The sequence below is a fragment of the Grus americana genome, chromosome 31 (genome assembly GCF_028858705.1).
Source record: "Grus americana isolate bGruAme1 chromosome 31, bGruAme1.mat, whole genome shotgun sequence".
NCBI classification, from domain to species: Eukaryota; Metazoa; Chordata; class Aves; order Gruiformes; family Gruidae; genus Grus; species Grus americana.
The window spans coordinates 481403-501455 of NC_072882.1; the positions used below are offsets into that span (position 1 = coordinate 481403).

General features: G+C 56.8%; 1 protein-coding gene across 6 annotated transcripts; it reads left to right on the plus strand.

The window, feature by feature from the left end:
* The first annotated feature begins 88 nt into the window (after positions 1-88).
* RNF41 (ring finger protein 41) lies at positions 89-19982 on the plus strand. 6 transcript variants are annotated; one of them, XM_054807159.1, is made up of 7 exons: positions 89-259; positions 2500-2680; positions 14011-14123; positions 16372-16643; positions 17454-17589; positions 17864-17967; positions 18472-19982. In XM_054807159.1, the coding sequence occupies exons 3-7, from the start codon at positions 14034-14036 to the stop codon at positions 18821-18823; spliced, it is 954 nt and encodes a 317-aa protein (XP_054663134.1). In that variant the 5' UTR covers positions 89-259; positions 2500-2680; positions 14011-14033; the 3' UTR covers positions 18824-19982. The 6 variants fall into 6 exon arrangements, with proteins under 6 accessions (XP_054663134.1, XP_054663135.1, XP_054663140.1 ...); XM_054807165.1 differs by having other exon boundaries at positions 131-259; positions 14011-14234; XM_054807160.1 differs by lacking the exon at positions 2500-2680 and having other exon boundaries at positions 91-259.
* Positions 19983-20053: the final 71 nt, after the last annotated feature.

Genomic DNA, 20053 nt, shown 5'->3' on the forward strand with positions numbered 1-20053 from the left:
CGGAGGAGGCGGGTCTTAGTTAGTAGGTCACGCCTCCGTCCCGCCCCTCAGGGGGTCATAGAGCCCGCCCCGACCAGCGAGTTCCGGCCTTCGGTGCCTCTCGCCGGCTAGAGCGTCGCTTCCGGCCCGCGGCGGGTGGGAGCTTCCGGCGGGGAGGGGGTTGCGTAGCAGCGCGGCGGGGCCGGGCGGGGGGAGGCGGTGCAGGCCGCGGCCGCCCCTCAGTCCCGCGGCGTCCCGGAGCCGGCCCGGGCGGCAGGCGGTACGTGAGGCCGGGGCCGCGCTGAGGGGCTGCGGGGTGAGGGGAGGGCGAGAGGGGCCGTGGGGCGGCTGCGGAGCCGTGGGGCGGGAGGGGCCGAGCTCGGCGGGGGGAGAACGGGATGGGGGGGAGGGGAAGGGCCCCGTGGGGCCGGGGGCGCCCTGGGGGCGGTGTCAGGGGCTCTGCGGGGGGGGGGGGAATGCGGCCCCGGCAGCACCGGGAGTGGTGGGGAGGGGGCCGGGGGTGCCCGCGCCTCGGGGAAGGGACTTGGGGGCCGCTGCGGCCCTGGGCCGGGGCACGGGGGCCCCATGGAGCCGGGTCCGGGCTGGCAGGAGGCCCGGCGCTCCTGGGGCCTGTGCGCGGTGGGGCCCGGGCCCGGCTGCGGAGGTGGGGGGGAGCTGCTGGGGGAGGGCACCGCGGCGGCATGAAACCCCCCGAGGCTGGGGGGGGCGCGGGTACGGCCCCGGCGCTGCGGGGTCTTCATGGCGCCGGGCTGGGCGGGCGCCCGTCTCTGACAGCCCGGCTGGGCTCGGCCTGGGGCGAACCCCTGGCAGCGTGTCCCGCCCCCCCACTCCCCCCCACCCCGGACGCCGGAGCCCGGCTGCTGGAGCCCGGACGGGCCCAGGGGCGCCTGCAGGGCTCGGCCCGCACGGTGTGAAGCGCCGGAGCAGAAGATCCGCCGGTGGTCTGAGAAGCTGCTGGTTCCCCCGACACTACGGTGTCGTAAACCGGCAGTTCCCCTTCGAGGGGCTTTTGAAGGAAACGCTTGAACTGGGCTGAAAGCGGCTACGATGACAAATTAGCACAGCCTCTGGGTGCTGCCGTGGCCCGGCGAGGATTTGGGCCGTCCTGATCCCCGGTGGGGCTGGGGACACCCCCCCCCCCCCCCGTACGCAGCAGGAGAGCACCCCGAGGGGAACGCGCGCAGCTGCCCCGTTCTCGGGGGCCTGACCTTCAGAGCGCATCGTGCGGCCTGTCTGTCTGCTCCGGGAGGGTAGGAGGTGGAGGGAAGTCGGTAATTAAATGGGATAAGGGTTTATTTGCGACGAGGTTTCACAAAGCAGGCCGTGTACTGCTGCTCGTCTCCGCTAAGCACCTGAGCCGGGCGGGATCTCATCTTACAGGAAGGGCCTTGGTCTTTTTTAATACGTTTATAAGTGATAAATGTGAAAATGCGCAACAGCATCAGATAAACTTTTTTGTTATGACAATGACAAAGCTGCTTGCGGTGGCTTCGGAGGCCGGGTGCCATCGTGCCCGGTTCAGCGCGGGGGTAACGTCCGGGGTGTTTCTGAGCTGGTTTTATCCTTGTTGCCAAGACCAGCAGATAAAACCAAAGCAGATTTTCCGATTCGGGCTTCCCTGCTGTCGATTTTTGCAATGCTAGAGCGAGCAGAGGAGTTGCAAGAAAAACTTGGATTTGTGTCAGAAGATCTTAAGGTGGCATTTGGGGAAACTATTTTTAGCAGGATTGTGTAACTTAAAAGCTGAGACTTTACCTACTGGGCAAATGTTTCTTCTCCTGCGCACGCTGCGATCCTGCTGGGAACGCCTCTCGTCCCGGCTGGGCGAGGTGGGGGTTTGAGGCGAGTGGAGTTCTGGCCGAGGGCTGGAATTTCTGAAGCAAAATGCCACGGGGAGGCAACCGATGTTTGGATCGCCGGCTCGGTCGTGTTCAGCCTGTCAGGGAGGCTGGGATGTGCAGGGGCTCTGGAGGAGCCCTTAGTCTTGCAATTTAAATTAAAAAAAAAAAAGAAAAAAAAAAAAGAAAAAAAAAAAAAAATAAAAAAAAAAAAGAAAAAAAAAAAGAAAAAAAAAAAATAAAAAAAAAAATAAAAAAAAAAAGAAAAAAAAAAAAGAAAAAAGGCAAGGTGGAGGTTTTTCTCTGTGGTTGGAAGACAAGGGAGGGGGCAGGCCTGTCTGAGATGCAGCGGTGGTTCTCTGTTCTCCTGACCGACTTCAGACCCTCGTCCCCAGGGCAACGCGTATCCACGTCAGAGGCGTACGGGGCTCGCGTTGCAGGTTGATGGTTTCAGTGCGGGTTATCCGGCTTTTTAGGAAAGTTACAGAGTTCCTCTTCTGTGTGGCTGAAGTTGGCGGGTTCCTGGGTTCGTGTGTGGAGGAAGAGGGATGTCTTCATCTGGGCCCTGAGAGGGGGCGAGGGCCGGGCGCAGGTTTCCACCTCAGTTTTTGCCATGCTCACCTCTCCTTCCATTTCCCCCCCCCCCCCACCTTGTGACTAGATCTGTCCTGCCTGACCTTATGACTCCTGCGTGGCAGCGGCTCTTGGCCCTCGAAGAACGACATTTTGAGCTGTAGAAGAGGAACGGGAAAAGATGGGCCATTGGGAGCGTCTCCCTGAAAAGAGTGAACCCAGCCCAGCCCAGCCTCTTTGCTACCTAGGGAGGAATTCTGCCACGGAAGGTAAATCAAATGCCTCTCAAAACTTTCACCATCTGTGCATGGGGGATGAGTTTTAAGTCCTTCCTCCACACATATAGAGCCTCTGACACGTGAACGGTTAGAGTTATATCCGCAGTGTTATGGGGTGTTGCTTTATATACACTTTCGGGGCTTTCAGTTGGCTGCTGCCAAGAACTTTGAGGTCATATTTATCTGAAAACTTTGCTTTGGCTCTGCTAACAAGATCTCTGTGTGTCCTGACGGTCCCCTCGTTGCGGCTGACAGCGCAACATGTTCTCACAGCTTGTAGCTGCCTGGTCTCTCCCTGGGCAGATTTACCTACATCACCGTTTAGAGATCACAGCCTGCTGTTCCTGGGCCCGTGCAGGTTCACAAGGAAGGAAACAGCTCTCGCTTTACAGCCGTTAAAGAATCTTTGGTGTAAATTAATGTCTACAGGGAAATAGCACGATATTCCTTAAATTTCAGAGGTTTAGAATAAGTCCTGCCAAACTGGCTTAGAAACTGCCCCTGCCTGATTTCTGTATGTCTTACTTCACTTGGTGCTCTAGAAGGAGAAGGGCAGACTCTGGAATTCCCAGAGCGCTCGAGAGAGAGCGAGGTTCCCCGTGACTTGCAGGGAAAGTGCTTTGTTAACAAAACCTGCCGATGAATCTGGAGTTCTGGAAAGGCATCGCAAAAAGGCTGCGGAGACAGCTGGAGGCAATGCGCAGCGAACTTCAAACAGAGCTAAAGGTAAAAGCGAGCCATGAGCTGCGCCGCTCAGGCGGTCTCTGCCTGCATTTTCTCGCTGATCAGTCCGTTTGGTGACTGGCCAACTGCTGGGGCTTCGCAGCTTGTGTGGGCTCCTCGCAGCAGAAAACAGGAAGCGCTCCTCACTGAATAGGATCCGTGCTGTTCTGCTGCGAGGATGGGATTATTCACTGAGCCTAACGAGATCCCTCGCATTCAAGTGCTTTAGACGGAAGGCAAAAAGCTCTTCGGTCTTCTCGTGTTACGGTTTCCATGTGGCAGCCGGTCTGGGCTCGCTCGGTGCGACAGCAGCGCCGATAGTCGAAGGTGGGTCTGAGCGGGAGCGTGGAGACTTGGCGGGGTGCTGAGCTGTCTCGGGGCTCTGGGAACCGTTCGAGGAGCTGGGACCTCTTGGGTGCTGCTGGTGGAGGCGGTGGCTCCCGGGTGTCCTCCTGCCTGCCAGGTGTCCGTCTGCCTTTCTGCGGCAGGTACTGGAGCAGCACGTCTGCTCCCGTTTGAACGAACAGCCCGGCGTGGTTTCCTTTGGGACGAGGCGTCGCTTCCACTTCTGGGGGAGCAGTTAGAGTCAGGAGGGGACGGGGTACGGGTGGAGCAGCGATGCGGGGTGCTTTTTATAACTGAATGTGTGTAGTCAGACATTTTGCTGGCTGTGACTTACATCTGCTGCTTTGGGGGGGGGCAGGGGGAGGGAACCCGAATATAAACTAGCTTAACTTCAGATTTAAGCTTTTCATTTTCTTGGTGTCTTGACACCGTAAGAAACGGAACAGAAGATAAAAGGCTTGGCAGAGCTGGGTAAAGCTGTGCTCTGTAATTCCAGCATGGCCCCAGCTGTTAACAAGTGGTTCGCTCCACTTTTATCTCCCGAAGGGAAATCTGCCGTGCAGACCCTCGCAGCCTTCTCTGCCTTATCTGTAGCCATGAATGCTTCCCAGAAAAACCCCTTCTCATGGGTGCAGAGCCTGCCGGTGCCTCTGTTGCCGCGGATGAGGAAGGGCAGCCCCCCAGAATTAGGCTGGGGCCAGGTTCCTGCCTCTCGGCCGTCAGTGGCAACATCTTCCTCTGCTCTTGCTGTATCTGCCTGTAGACACGCTGCGGGCTGTGGCAGCGTGCTGCGCCACATTCCTCCGGGAGCTCTGGGGTTTGCGGGATGTGTCAGAGCTCGGGCGACAGCCAGGGAGGGCAGCTGGGGGCTTGAGTAGTTTTTAGTGGGAGCTTGCACCCCAAGTGCCAGGACCCCGGTTCCTGGTAGGCAGGAGCTGCTGCAGGCAGAGCTGAAGCAAAGTGAAGAGACTTTGCAGTGTTGAAATGCAGCAAGTGGGAAGAATATTCTGAGCTCGTAGCAGCAGGAACAAAACCTGAAATGTGTGTTTCTGCTTGCACCTCAACCATTTCCCTCCTAATTAACCTGAGGCAGAGGAGCCCAGGGCTCGGGAGGCTGCGGTTCTGTTTGCGATGCACGGACCAAGCGTGTCCCCCGTTCTGAGGGTGATCGGTGACAGCCCTCGTGTGCCGCGGGGGGTGATCGGTGACAGCCCTCGTGTGCCAGGGAGTTCACGGGCAGGGTCTCACCCCAGGTCTGCGGCTGCGGTACTGCGGCCTCTGCCAGGAGGTGGGTGTAGCCCTGTAAAGGAGAGCGTCCCCCTCCTGTTGAAATACTTTTGGAGGAATATAATGCTGTCCTGTGGAAATCTGCTGCGAGGTTTGCTTCCCCGAGACGAAAGCGGTGCTGACCTTGGAGTGTTCTCCCTGTCGTCCCCATGGCGTTGCAGATCTGTGGGGTTTGGCGTATTATTCCTGCCCCATCTGAGGCAACAAAGCCCCTTGACAGTGCTGTAGATCAAATTCCTGAGCTTTGGAAGGGCTTGATCTGAAAAAAGTACAGAAGGGCAATGGCAGGAATTGGGTGGGTGGCTCAGCAGTTCCGGGTCAGGCCACCCTGTCAGAACATCTTAATAAAGAGCAGGACCTTGATGTTCCGAAACAACGTGTGATTTTTATTTTTTTCCCCCAGAAGTCGTTGCCATGGCTTAGCAATCTGTAGCAGCAAACTGCCTTCCCCGAGCCGCTTTCAGTTGCGAAGCAGAGGCTTGCAGTCAGCTCTGATTCTTGATTACGCATTTCATAAGGCTGTAGGATCTTGGCAACCGGGGAGATCTTGCCGTGTTCCTCGCAGGCTGAAGGTAGGGTGGCTGGAGTGGAGTGGAGCGGGGGTTTGATCCGGTCCGCGGATGTTGCTTCTGCTCGGCTTTCAGCTGCTGCCTCGAGGAACTTCCCCAAGATTTATTTTTTTTTTTTTGCTTTCCTGTCTCGAGGTAGCTGATTTCCACAGCAAGCTATTCTGCCTCCAGCCTCTTTCGCTGCATTAAAAGTACAGAAAACAGGATGGGTTTGTTGGGTCCCAGCCGGGAGAGGCTGGCTGCGCTTTTTTGGTAGCGGTAGCGTCGTTTCATGTCGTGGGACGTTGAGGCGCTGCCAGCACTAGGCATGATGCCTGTAGGTGTTCCCAGGACTATAAGCTGGGCTTTAGTGATCCTGGAAGAGTTTCCCAGCATAAGGAATGGACTTGCTGGGTGGCAAAGCCCTCTAGCCTGATTCTGCAGGGGTTAAGCAATAGGAGCTCGTCAACATGTTGTTTGTCCTTCCACCAGCTACCGAAACGGGATCTTGAACTTGGGCAGGGCCTCACGATTGATGTGTTTTCCTCCTATTATACAACCGAGAACGATTGTTTAACCCCGCTTTCCTTTTGATCTTGTTTGCCTGTGTGTACTTGGGCAAAAGCTTCTTTGATTTGTGAAAGGCTTTTTAGAAAAAGGGATTTTTATTCTAATTTTTCTCTCTGGGATGTTTTGCTCTCTGGAAGCAAGCTAATGTCAAACAGAAGATCGGCACTGGAGGAAAAATCTTTATGGCAAGAGCTGTCAGATTTGTACTCTTAATGCTGTTGGCTTTAATTAGCAAATAATGAGTAATATTTTTAAGTGTTTTGCCTGTGGCCTCTTGAATCAAAATAGTATGTACTAAAACTTTGTGGATTAGAGTCAGTCATTCCTGAAGTCCCTGCTAACTGTTTAAAACACTTTGAAGAAACACCTCCACCTGGGAAAAGTTTTAGGCGTGGGGGATATCGATTATTTTGGGTGTGGGAGGGGCTGCAGCAAGCTCGTCGAGCCCGTCGGGTTTTGTTCCTGCTGAAGGAAACACTTCTGGAGAAGGAACAAATTAACTCATGTCACCATCGTTCCAAACCAGGTACATTAGCTCAACAATTACGTTGAAGCAGGTGGTAACCCTTTGAAGGATTAGTAAGCGAGAATCGAGATACTAGTTAGCGTTGGGTTAATCGATCAAACCCAGCTCCTCGGTGTCGTTGTTCCCCTCGAGCCTGGAGTGTGGCTCTGCTGCGGTACCCGTCCGTGTGCGGGGTTTAACAAGTCGCGCCGCAGAGCAAGCAGCGCTGCAGGAACGCCGCTGTATCGCAGAGCACGTAGGCTTGCCGGGCTCTTCCCCGAAACTGGAGCTGCTGTTAGGATTGCTTCGCTGGCTTCTCCTGTGAGTGTCGCGTAAATTACCGTAAATTGCTGTCTGCTTCCTGCAACAGCAATTAGAGGTCCTGGGTATTAACGCCGAAGAGAAGCGAGAGAGTCACGTTTCGACTGAGGCTGTTTGTCTGATCAATTTTTTTGGTGGGGAGGGAGCTCTGCTGCTCGGTGGTGTCATTAGTGAGGTGGTTAATGATGCCCAGGCCAAGCGCTGGTGGTTCCCGGGTTGGTGTGCGTGCAGGCAGAACAGGTTTGTTCTATCTGCTGCTCTTTACCACTTACTCTTGATGGCGAAGTTGAAGTCGGGCGGGTGAAACGACCAGCACTCTCCTCCGCACCGGTGGTTTTTAACCTTGTGGCCCGTAGATGTCAAACGCACACAGAAATTCCTGGGAAAACCACTCAACCATGCAGGCTCATTCTGCACGTGCAGGCAAGCCGAATGCCAACAAAATGGGAAGAAGCAAAGGAACACGCAGAGCGATGCCACGAATCCGGTCCTGCGGCCGCTGAGTTGCCCCTCCAGACCTCACCAGCAGCACTGAGCAACAGACTCCGTGTGTGGCTGAGCTGGGGATCGCCCGTGACAGGCGGACTCTGGACCCCGCTCGGTTCCGGTGCTGGCGTTTGAAATCAGATCCGCTCTGTCGAGCAGCGCGTAACACAGGTGGGCGCGGGGTGTAATTTTGTACCAGAAATGTCAAGGTAATGATCAGAAGGACCAGGAGGGTCTGGCAGGAGTCAAGGCTATAAATGCAGTCGCTTGGAACGGTCTGGCCAGAGCTGCCGAAGCCCTGTGCAGGCAGGAGAAGGGCGGCGGGGAAGGTGGCTGGCCCCAGCCTGTATCCCATGAAACCGAGCGGTGGTTCTTCTTGCTGCCTTCACCTTTCCGTAACGCACAGCTGCGTAACTCCCGTCCACGTGGGTGCGGGGTGCACAGCCCCAGGCGGGGGAGCCGTGGGGGTTCGGCAGCTGGACCTGCACTGCTGGTGTTTCGTTTCCAGAGAAGTTACGGGACGTACGTTGTGCCAGCTCTTCCTTGCCATTAAATCCTCGTGGAGCCCGTATCTGAGCAGAGAGAGCTCGTAGTTCCAGATTAGGGCAAAGTTTGGATTTCTGCTCAGCCCGTCTGCCCGCTTTCGGTTCCCTGCCAGGCCCAGCAGCGTAGGGAAGTTGCTCCAGCCAGGAATGCGCAGCGTGCACCGGGGCTTGTGTCCGTCCCGCTGTGCTGTGTGGTTTGGAAACTGGGTCGCTGGACAACTAGGTCAGGCAGAGGGACTTTTAGCCAGCTTTAGATTATGTTGTGTGTTCGGATTCAATATTGCTCTTGTTAATCTTCAGTTTCGGCCTGCTCTTCCTTTCTTGTGTGGCACTGGGGGCTGTTGCCAGCACTGGCTGATGGGTCCCCAGCACCCCACGGCTCCGGGTGGCCCTAACCCAGAGCAGGGTGGCCCTGTGCTGGGCACTCCTCTCAACAACGTGGCTTGTTTGTCACAGCTGCTGACTGTGCCGCGCTCTACAGTGCACGGGCTTCAGATGCCGGGGGATGTCGTGAGCCGCAGCGAGCGGCACTGGCAGGAGGGCAGGCGAGTCGTCGCCTGGGCTTGGTGACTGGATGTCCCAGATCTTCTGTTGTCCCACCGGCAGTGCCAGCAGTCTCTTTCCTTGGTGTGACTCCTGGGAGCAGAGGCCATCTTAAACTGATGCAGGTTGAGAGCCAATTGCTGCAAAACTTGATGACTTTAAGCTTCTGGGTCATGTTTCCCCCTGCCCACCCCCGGAAACTTTCCAGCGGCAGCAAGACGGCTTCAGAAACCGTGCAGCCCCCCCGGAGATGTATTTACTCACAGCAGGGGAACAGAGACAACAAAGCGTGGTGCCCCAGAACACACACAGTGCAAACCAGCGAGAAGATCGCTGGTGTCCTGGCTCCCATGCTGGGCTGTAGCTGCTACAGAACAGCCCCTCTTGCATCCATATGTTGTTTTCTCTGCCTTTCCTCCCCTCCCCCTTGCTTTCGGGTTTTAATTCTATTTCTTTTGGCTCGCAAAGCTGATGAAATTAGGAAAGATTATTAAAAACACCGTTGCTCACAGAACAGGTTTCTCCTGAGCTATCCCAGCTGCAAAGCAGCTCTGGTATCTGTTGACAACATTTATATTGGAAATAATGAGAAAATGGTGTCTTTTTTTCCCTGAGAACCAGGCAAAGCCTGACACTGGAGACTTCTAGCACAGGCTAATTAAGTTTGATTTGTTTTGTTTGTTTGTTTTTAATTTTTTAAGGGATTCTGTCTGGTCTTCTGTATTTCCAAAGAAGGGATGGGCTTCTCTAGTGAGCTGGCACCAGATGCTGGCTCAGAAGAGGGACTGGCTGTGCGGATCTGCTGCCCGAAGGAGGGCAGGCAGCAGAGCTGGCAGCGGCTGGTGTCCCCGGGGAGGAGCTGGACACCTCTGCGTTCGAACACAAGGCCCTGGGGCGGTCGCTGCTCTTTGTCCCATCCTTGGCTTTACTGACCGTTGTGCTTGATTTTTCCCAGGCGTATTACTTTGCCGTGTATTTAGTAGGTAGGTGCTGGCTCCGCTCCCACGATCGCTTTGTTCTCGCTATTATCATTTATCGTTTGCCTTGGACCAGGTTGGCTTATCTCGTGAGCTCTAGCGTGAGCGTGGAGTCGTCCCTGTCGCCTGTTCCACTTGGCACCGCTCTGTGGGTCGAGGCGGGTCGGTGCCTCTTTCAAACTTTGGGCTCCGGGCGAGTTCTGTAGCCAGCATGTCGTTTACCTGGGTGAAACTCGCTTCCCTTCCAGTGCTGTTGTCTACTTCTGCGCTGGTCCTTGCTCATGCTGCTTGTACTCGTCAGCTCCTGGGAGTGAGTCAGTGTCTCCCGACAGCCTGGCACGTTGTTTGCGTGGCGCAGGTGGAGGTGTCTGCTCCTGCCCCGCGTCCTGCAGCCAACAGTGCTGGTAAGATCTCGTGGCAGATGCTGCTTCCCCAGCGAAGCTGTTGAGGGCCAGGCCCTTTCCAGGTGTGCTTGTAGCCTGGAACAGCCGTTGACCGAGGAGAGCTGGCTGTGTGGGTGCGCAGGAGCGTGGAAGCACAACCCTGCGATCTGCGGATGAGTCAGCCTCCCTGTGCTGGCAGAGTGGAGAGCTCCTCTGGAGCCGGTAGATGCTGGCTTGTTCCACAGACTGTGCCTGGAGCGGTTGAGCAGGCAGAAAGCTTGGCTCAGCCAGAGTGTCTGGGATCCAGCGGCTCGAACATATTGTGGCACAAAGGAGGGAACATGTGAACATGTGCTTTGGGGGCCGTGGAACAAATCCACAGGCTCCCATGCAGACTTTTTTTTTTCAAGGAGGAGGGCGAGCTTTTTTAAGCCATTAACTTTCCTTTTGTCAACAGAAAAAAAAAAATTCTCAGCAATTGAATTTTCCTCTGGGGGCAGGAACAGTTAGTTATCGTGCTGGCAGACAGCACAGTATTACCACGGAAATCTTATCTGTACGGTTGCTGCTGACATGACAGACGGGCAGATACGCTTTGGTCAGAGAACCCCAGCCTTGCTCGCTGTGACCCTGCGCTGCCATTTGAAGGGCGGAGGTAAGCTCATGCCAGACAACCGAAAGTAATCCCTTTTTGCCCAAGATTTGGAGCAAAACCGCAATGCATTGGGTATGTAGGAATGAACGTCCTGTGACCGGAGCAGGGGAAGGTCACGGTGATGGGCTGCCTTCACTTGTAGATGTCGTATTTGCCTATTTAAATGGCGGGTTTGTGGGGAGGACGGAAGAGTAGCACAAGTTGGGGCTTGGGACAAGATGCTGGCCCTCTGTAGCAACTGGGGAGCTGGGAGATCCCTGCGTGGGGATGCGACAGGCTTGGGGCCGGCCGCTGCTCCAACCAGCTGGGGAGTGAGTTGTTGCCTTCCTCTTTCCTCCCCTCTGCTTCCCCGAGGGCTTGTTAGGAACCTTTGTCTGGGCTGGTGGATGCTGAGGAGGCTTTGGGTAAGGGCAGGAATGTCAAAGTGCTTTTGACTTGTTAATTACTGATCCTCTCCGATACCATCAAGCCCTTGTTGCCATGTAGATCGGGTGCAGGCACTTGGAGTCCCCAGGCCAAGAAGATGGCAATCTACAAAGACGGGGGGCTTAGCCCGGCTTTTCTCTGTAATTTGGGCTAAAGCCCAGTTCTGCGACTGGCCTCTGATCTGTGCGATCTGTCCCCTCTCCCTACCCAGCCCTAGGGAGGCTGACGGTGCTGGGGTCAGGAAGCCGTGCGTATTTGGAGAGGGCAGGATTGGGAATCTCATTCGCTTAAATCAATTATAATCATAGGTGGCACTTGCTGTTTACTGCAGAAGTAATTTCCTGCAACAGTGGGTTTGCCTGGGTTCAGCCTTCCCTCCCCTGTATGGTGTCTTGCCCGTGTTGCAGATGGTTTGGCTCAACATCACGCCAGCGTCTGAGCGCCTCTGCCAGCCCTTCCAGGAAAGGTATTTTCTAAGCTCTTTGTGCTTTGGTTCAGCACGTGATGGATCCCTGCAGCCCGTGAATCATCGCTCTTGCTGAGTAGCACTGCGCAAGTAGGACTTGCTCATATTAGCTATACGATACCTTCTTTGGGGCCGTCCTGCAGGTTGCTGAGCAGAGGGAAGGATGAGTGTATCCAGTATCCTGCGGGGCCAGGTCGTTAATTCACCTCTGGATCTAGCAGGAGGGAGATTGGGTTGCCAGCTCCATCTCACTCGAGCATTTGGACATGCTTTCAGGTCTCCTGTTTCTGCTTCGTGATAACAGCAGGGTGCTTCTTGCTTCAGCGTGCTGGCAGAGCCCCACAGACAATCTCTGGCAGAAGGGGAAACAGCTGGGTCGAGGAATGAGAAGAATTCAGAGGCGCTCAGACTCGTGCAGGTGCTGAAATTTTCCTGGCGGAAGTTTTGATGTGGCTTCTGTTTGGCAGATGGCAAAGCTGGCTCTCAGTGCTCGCGTTTTGCCCTCCATTCCGCTCTTTCCTGAGTGGCTGTGAAGACGTTTAGTGTCTTGCCCAGCTGTTTGTTGGAAGGATGCTGTTGGAATTTGGAAGCAAAAGACAAGGCAGAGTTGCTGGGGAGTGCGGTTCTGGAGCAGCAGTGCCTGATACCCGAGTGCCCGTGCAGAGCAGGTGCTGACTCCCGAGCAGGAGGAGAGGGCAGGCTGTCTGTGAAGCTGCTCCTGGATTCAGAGGCACACTGAGACACCGGGGCATGAACCAGTGCCCGAGCACCAGAGAAGGTCAGAGCGGTCCCAGCTGCGAAGCGAAGCACCTCGATGGTGGGGGGGGGGGCTTAGCAGGCTGTGTGGGTGCTGTGGCTCAGCTGGCAGCCAGGAGCTGTTGTGCTGGGTCCTCCACATCCGTGTTTGCCCTTCCAGTTGGTTTGAACCCAATGTAAATGTGTTGGAGGTGCTGAGGCTTGCAGTGCCAGTGGCCCATAAAGGGATGGGAAGGAATTTGGGTTCCCTCCCAGTGGAGAGCAGCATCTGTCCAAAGGCGTGGGAAGGTTTAAGAGCACCCGATCCTAGTTGCTGGGAGATCCGTTCTCCCTACAGCCGTTAATCTCGTTATCTGAATTGCAAACTCTGACACAGGGACTTTCCCCACCCCGGCCTCCATCTGAGGAGTCTTTTGTCTGTGCCTGCTCTGTGGAAGCAAAGCAGCACGTGGAGCTGTTTTATCTGTCGTCTGACTTTCACTGTGTCCAGCGGGTTGATTCAAGTCCCTCCCTGCTGCCCTTTGACTTGGGGAGGGTCCCGAGGGCCAGCCACGAAGCGATTGCGTTACCTGCAGCCTCCCTTTCTGTCCATCCATCACCTTCTCTCCTCCCTCGCTGCTCTAGCTGAGCAGACGCGGTGCTGTCCGCATCCAGCTCTGCTCGCTGCGTCTGTCTAGAGCCGAAGCTCTTTCAGCTGCAACGTGGCGTTGCGCAAGCACCTCGGCCGAGGTGCTGGAGCTCGGTACGGCCGGCCGTGGCTGGGTGGCCGCATCCGGCTACGGAGCAGCAGCACGGCGAGTTCTACCCACCCTCCAGAGCAGGTAGCTGCCCCTCTGTTTGCGCAGCTGGAAGTCCTGCCGTGCCGCAGTCTTCTCACTGCGTGGATGGTGGTTTCACGCGGTGTCCGCGTGCCCTCGCACACCTCCCGTCCCTCCTGGCGCTTGTTTGTGTTGGGGGTGGGGATTCCTTTATCTGAAGTCAAGTGCAGCGTGAATCTGTGTGGCGGTTTGTCACCGCCTTTGATGTTGATGAGAAGGGGAGAGGAAGAGCTGGCTCTTTAGGGACAAGCAAAGAGGAACCGGTAACTGCCAGTGTGCTGGGGCAGAGCTCAAGGTCGGCCTCTGGCAGATAACATGAGAAGTTGATGAACGGAGTTACCTGGGAATGCCGTCCTCGGTGGGGACGGATGGGGACCCGGTGCCTGTGGGGCTGCTCTCGGGGCTGCACACCCTCTGTGCTGCAAGCAGGAGCCCCACCAGCTCTGGCGAGTCGTGGGGACCCATCGTCCAGGCGCCGGAGCACCCAGCTGAGGTCCCCAGGGAAGGAGCCGGCTCCTCTGCAGCCGATGGCCGCACCCAGGAACGGTCCCTGGCACACATCCCACTGCTCTCAGCCTGCGGGAGTGGGCTCACTTGTTAGAGGTGCCCCTGTGCTGTCCTCTCCTCTACAAACCAAATAGGACTCTGCAAAACCAACCCTAACAAACCAGCAAGTAGGAAAATTGCAGCAGAATTAGTAATAAAGTGTGTGGGAGAGGCAATGCCAGCAGCGCGTCAAAACGGAGGAGCAGTTCAGCACACACAAAGGGGGCTGAGACTGCTTCCCCCTCACGCGCTCCTCCGTACGGCGCTGCCTGTGAGCTCCAGCCGTGCCCGGGGCTACCCCAGCTGGCCACTCGGGGAGGAGAGAGCAGAAATTTGGCAACCAGGCTGTTGGGAGGGCCGGGGTCTGCTCTGTCCAGCTGTCGCGGGATGCTCCTAACCGCTCTTTTCTTCCCCTCCACAGGGTTCTGGCATCGGTGATGAGCAATGGGGTATGATGTAGCACGTTTTCAGGGGGATGTTGATGAAGACCTTATATGCCCCATCTGCAGCGGGGTCCTGGAGGAGCCGGTTCAGGTAGGTTTCCGTCTGAGCACTGACTGTGGCTACTGAAAGCCTCCGATTGCAGCTCCAGACTTCTAGATGTCTTGATCAGATGATGGGCGCCACACACAGCGTGTGCATTAGGTGAGCTCAATGGATTCTTCACTTTCCTACTAATGGCTTAAGACAACAGCACGAGTAAGGAAGCAGCACCAGGGATAAAAGTCTGCAGTTGCGTGAGCTCTGGTGGAAATGATGTTCGGGGTTTGGGGGATGTCCTGGGGTTAGTGGGCTTTTATAGCCCCTCACCAGTGGAGCACTGGGGGCTGAGCAGAGCTGGCTTCTCTATGGGACTTGGGTGTCCCCCGTCCCCCCCCCAATCCTTTCCCTTCAGGGTCTGCATTCCTACGCTGGCAGAGCTGCAGCCATGTGCTGGTAGCTCAGTACCCTCTGGGTAAATCCAGCTTAATTTGAAATAAAATGGATTAAAATAAAACTGAGATAATCTGAAACGCGTGCATAATTATTGCAGTTTCATTGCTTAATAATGGACTGCATCACAAAAGCTGTGATTTGTGCTGCAGTGGTAAGCTGCCCGCCGGAGAGGCTGGGAGCTGTGTGCCCCTGTGCCAGTGGGCTGGGGCTGTGTGGAACTGCAATCTATTGTCATTAAAATCATGTGTTAGCACCTTCCAGCTACACTAATCTGCTATGTCAAAACAAGCTTCGGTTTTAAAAAGTCTGTCAAGATGTGAACGTGATCATGGGCCATCACATAAACCAGAGGGAAAGTCGCAAGTTTATTTAAATCTCCTTTTGAGAACGTGGTATTACAGACTCCCTTGTTCCCAGGCTTTTCTCAAGCGTGTTTAACAGCCTTTCTGCTGGGTACCGGCCCTCCTGCTCCTGCCAGCGCCGCCATAACTGGAGCTAGCATGAGTTAGCAACGCAAGCCAAGCCCTCTGCCAAGCCTTGGTCCAAAGGGGCAAATTCCTGAGCCCTGTTTGCTTGTTCCTCCCTCCCAACGAGGTCCCTCTGCCTTGTCAAAGCAGGGCCACCCCTGCTGATCTCTTGGAGGGCTCAGAGCCATATCCAGCCCCAAGATCTGAATATCTCCAAGGATGGAGATTCCCCAGGGCCCGTCCCTGTGTTCTGGGCACGCAGTAGCCAATGAATCTGGTTTGGTTTATTGTCTGTCACATCTCCAGTCTGCATTTGGTGATGCTGGGGTATCCTGATCGCTGCATCTCGGTGGGGGTGGGCTTGGGAGGACAAAAACACTGTAAGGGGAGCAGAAGGGTCAGCTCGGGGGAGGACCATGGAGAGCCGAAGCCTCGGAGAGCAGGACTTCAGGAAAACACGAGGGAGAGGAGCAGCCGTCCCTGTGCCGGAGCCTGGCACGTGCTGCCTTGTCTGACACAGGCTCAGCTGCCCGCTGGCTCGCAGACGCTGGGCTGGGCTGGTTGGCTTGAGCTGCGACGCCACTAAAACTCCCAAGATGGTCCTGTAGCTTGAACGGGTGAATCCTAATCCAGTGTACGTCCTGCAATCGTCGGCTGCCTGTGTCGGCTGGTACAAGGCAGCCTGCAAGGCGCCGTGTGCTGAGGGAGCAGCTTGTAAGCAAGACTTAGCTCTGAATGCGTCTGACCTTCCTGTAGCTCTGGGTTTCTGCTCTGTGGAAGAAAGATCGGTGTTGGCTGAAGAGCTGGCATGCATCCCGCTTCCCCTCCCAATCTTGTACTCTTTCAACTGCAGCTTGAATGTAAGAGCAGAGCCCAGCTGTGTAAATACAGTGAAGTAACGTTCCAGTCTGCCCTGGAAAATGTTTAAATTTAGCATCCCGATCTGGCTTGCCCCCTCAGCCCTTCCAAGAGGCAGCATTACCTGGGAGAGAGCAGAGCCGAAGCGCTGCTCTGAGGGGTCCGTGCCCTGTCCTGGGGAGCCCACCTGCTCACAGGACACCGCATGTCTGGGGGGAAGAGAGCACCTTGGTGGGGCTGGGGCATGCAACTGGGAACCAGGGCTGGATGGAGGCGTGGAAGGTGCTGGTCTTTACAGGCCTGGCTTTCGGTGGCATTCCCGTGCACGGGCATTGTGCCTGCTCGTGTAATGGAGGTGTATCTTCCCTTTGCTTTCCTCCCGTGAGGCAGCATGCGTGTAGCTGCTGTGTGCCCCTCGAAGAGCGAGAGCCTTTCTCTGGTCGAGGTTGTCCACACACGAGCCAGCGCACGCTTCCCCGCCGGGTGAGAGTAACGCCCGGCTGTTCTCTGCCCCTCCGCAGGCTCCTCACTGCGAGCACGCCTTCTGCAATGCCTGCATCACCCAGTGGTTCTCCCAGCAGCAGACTTGCCCCGTGGACCGCAGCGTCGTGACGGTTGCCCACCTCCGCCCCGTCCCACGGATCATGCGTAATATGCTCTCGAAGCTGCAGATCACTTGCGACAACGCTGTTTTCGGCTGTACGGCAGTTGTGCGACTTGACAACCTGATGTCTCACCTCAATGACTGCGAGCACAATCCGAAGCGCCCGGTGACTTGCGAGCAGGGATGCGGGTGAGGATGACCGTGGGGGGCTCTGCCACAGAGGGTGGGCAGACCGGGGACCACAGGCTCGGGGAAGGAACCCAGGGTTTGGTGCCTGGCACCCCTTTGCCCCCTGGGCGCAGAGCTCTGAGGCTGGCAGGGCTTTGAAGGCCATGGTGCTGCAGAAAGGCTTGGGAAGGATTTTTTTTAGTCAAAGCCATTTCTTTTTAAACTGGGATCAAAGCCCCTGGCTCTTCAGCTCGTTGCTGGGGCTTTGGTGTCAGCTGGCTTCTGGAAACGGGGTACTGGAACCTTTCTGAATCTGCCCAGAGCCCTTCCAGCCCCCCGGAACGAGTTCCAGCATAGGCTCTGCTCCCTCCTACGTGTTGCTGAGAGCCAGGAGCGGTGGGTGGCTGGTGTGGCCTCGGCGCCTACGCTCGGGGTGCCGATACCTTCACGCTCACGTGCTGTAACCAGCCAGCCAGATGGTGACTTGACTGTTGGCTTGGGGACACTCAGGGACTGGATCAGGGACTGGATGAGGCCCGTGGGCTGCTAGGGGCCCTGGTTCTGAACCCCGGTCACTCTGGAGGAGGAAAATCCCCATCGCCTGCCGACCTGGTGGTGGTTTGTTCCCGTAGCTCTCCCCGAGACCATTTGGCTCGGCCCGGAGACACGGCAGGGAACAGGCTTCCTGCGCCTATCAGAGGTTCTGGTGCTGGGCTTCCCTTGGCAAGTCCTCCACGACTGGATTTGTTCTGGAGACTGCTTACGCCGAGTGCTCTGGTGTGTAACTTTCCCTAATGTGGGGCCTCCACCTTTTTTTATAATGCTCTGCAGCTTGGAAATGCCCAAAGATGAGCTGCCAAACCACAACTGCATCAAGCATTTAAGATCCGTAGTGCAACAGCAGCAGACGAGAATCGCCGAGCTGGAGAAGACCTCGGCAGAGCACAAGCATCAGCTGGCCGAGCAGGTAGGTCCGTGCGTGCGAGGGGGCTGTCACACAGCAGGGTCTCTCACGGGGAAGGGTCCATCTCGCCTGCTGGGACACCAAACGCCAAAAAAAGCTTTGTGGATGAAGAAAGTGGCCGCGGAACAGCCCATGCTGAGCGCAGCCGGGACTCTGCTGCCCAGCTGACGGGCAGGGACGTGTTACTCCCCTCTGCCGCGCTGGGGTCTGGTTCCGTGGCGTGGGGTCGCGGTGCTGACTCCTTTTTGCAAACCCCGCTGTGTCCTGCCTGTTGTAGAAACGGGACATCCAGCTGCTGAAGGCCTACATGCGCGCCATCCGCAGCGTCAACCCCAACCTGCAGAACCTGGAGGAGACAATCGAATACAATGAGATCCTGGAGTAAGTGCTGGTCCTCATGCTGATTGGGGAGGAGCTGGGGACCCCCACGTCGGGGCACGAGTGGAGCTGGGACTCTGCCGCCTTCGCCGACGGATTTGGGAGGGGGTGAGGCGCCTTCCGAGGCAAAGGCGCAGTTTGAGAAGAAAACGCTCCCCAAAAGCGAGAGGGCAGTTGCTGGGGGGGCGGCACGTGAGCTCCTTGCACAATGGGTTCAGACCGTTTTTATTCTTCCACCTGCATCCTGCCCGCTCGCAGGAAGCTGCCAGATTCCTTCCTCCTCGTGAGAAAGGCCGGAGGAAGCGGCTTCTCCTCTCGTCCTTTCTTCCCCTCCCTCTGGGGAGGGAACGGCGGAGCCGAACGCCGCAGCTGGGTCCCGTCTGGGGGTGAAACAGGAGGGGTGGGTGGGCAAACGGAGGCATTCCCCATCCAGCCTTGCTCCTCCATTCCGGTGGGAACCGCCAAAAACGGACGGTGCTGACCACTCGTCCCTTTGTCTGTCACCAGGTGGGTGAACTCCCTGCAGCCGGCCCGGGTGACGCGGTGGGGTGGAATGATCTCCACGCCGGACGCGGTGCTGCAGGCCGTCATCAAGCGTTCGCTGGTGGAGAGCGGTTGCCCCACGTCCATCATCAACGAGTTGATCGAGAACGCCCACGAGCGGAACTGGCCGCAGGGCTTGGCCACGCTGGAGACCCGCCAGATGAACCGGCGGTACTACGAGAACTATGTGGCCAAGCGCATCCCCGGCAAGCAGGCCGTGGTGGTGATGGCCTGCGAAAACCAGCACATGGGCGAGGACATGGTGCTAGAGCCGGGACTGGTGATGATATTTGCACACGGAGTGGAGGAAATTTAAGGACTTGCAAAGAGAAAACGCTTCGTGCTGACGAGGGAGAGGAGGGGGAAGGCGCAGAGGTGGAGACCGGGCGTAGCCGGTCAAAACTGCTGGTGTTCCCTGGTCACCGACATGGTTTTCTTAGGGCACCGTTCCCTCGAACCTCTTGCTTCCTAGCTGAAACGATTAAACGCCTCTGGTAAATACTACTCAAACCCTTGGCCCAGCGGTGAGCACGCACTGCGGCCCCTCCACGTTCGCCCCTTGCAGATCAGCTTCCCCGTTCGATGTCTTTCAAGGAGAGAAGGAGCAACCGCTCCACCTGTTCTGCCGGACTCCTCAGACTCCTCGGGCTCCCAAAGCCCGGCTCCTGGTCCAGCCCAAACCTGAAGGCCCAGCTCAGCTCTTGCTGTGGACTGACCCCGCGGCCAAATCCTCCTTGGGCTTTCTCTCCCTCTCTCGATTTTCCTCCTCGCTCTGCGGCATCTCTCCGCCGCCGTTTCCCCGAGCCTTGCCTCCGACCACGCAGCACGGCAGCAGCGGGGTCCGCTCCCCCCCTCCTGTGGGCTGGAGAAGGGGCTTGGCTGGGGGGAGCCCCCGAATTGGGTGCCGTCACCCGGAGCCAAACCAGCTGCGACCGAGCCCCCGGCGCACACCGAGGGCTTGGGGGGGACTCGGGGCTGGGGACCGGCCTTTCCCCCGCCGTGGTGCCCTGCCGCCCTCGAGCCCCTCTCTCCGTGCATGCCCCAGCCCTGCTCCTCCCCGGGGGGGACGGATCCCCATGCTTCTCCCCCCCCAGGCGTCTCCCCCCCGAGACGCCGTCCCGCCTTCGTTTGCCAGTGCTTGGCTCTGCTTTTTCTGCTGTTACTGGTGTTACTTTTCAGACACTTGTGACTCTGGTTCTGTATTTTTTTTGTACTTTTTTTGGCCTTTTCTTGTTTTTTATTTCCCCCTCCCCCTTTTATTTTATTTTTTGAAGTACCGTGGACAGGCACCTCAGAACCTGCTTACGTTTACTTGTTGGGAACTTAATTTATTTGCATTTGTTTTGTTGTTTTTTACAGTACTTTCTCCTCCGGTGTCTGTACTGCTCGGATCTGGCCGCGGCTCGGTCTGGTGCCCAGCCGGGCTGGCGGGAGGCAGGGATTTAAGTGATCAATAAACGGCATTCTGGTTGCTTTATCAGTGTCCCGGTGCCTTGGGGGTCTGCGCCTGCTCCCCAAAACCCCTCGCTGGGGAGGCCACGGGGGT

What these genes read in the sequence shown, in the direction of transcription:
- RNF41 (XM_054807159.1), top strand. Translation starts at nt 14,034, where the DNA reads ATGGGGTATGATGTAGCACGTTTTCAGGGGGATGTTGATGAAGACCTT. An exon ending in TCCTGGAGGAGCCGGTTCAG is followed by an intron (nt 14,124 to 16,371) that starts GTAGGTTTCCGT and finishes GCCCCTCCGCAG; the next exon opens with GCTCCTCACTGCGAGCACGC. An exon ending in AGCATCAGCTGGCCGAGCAG is followed by an intron (nt 17,590 to 17,863) that starts GTAGGTCCGTGC and finishes TGCCTGTTGTAG; the next exon opens with AAACGGGACATCCAGCTGCT.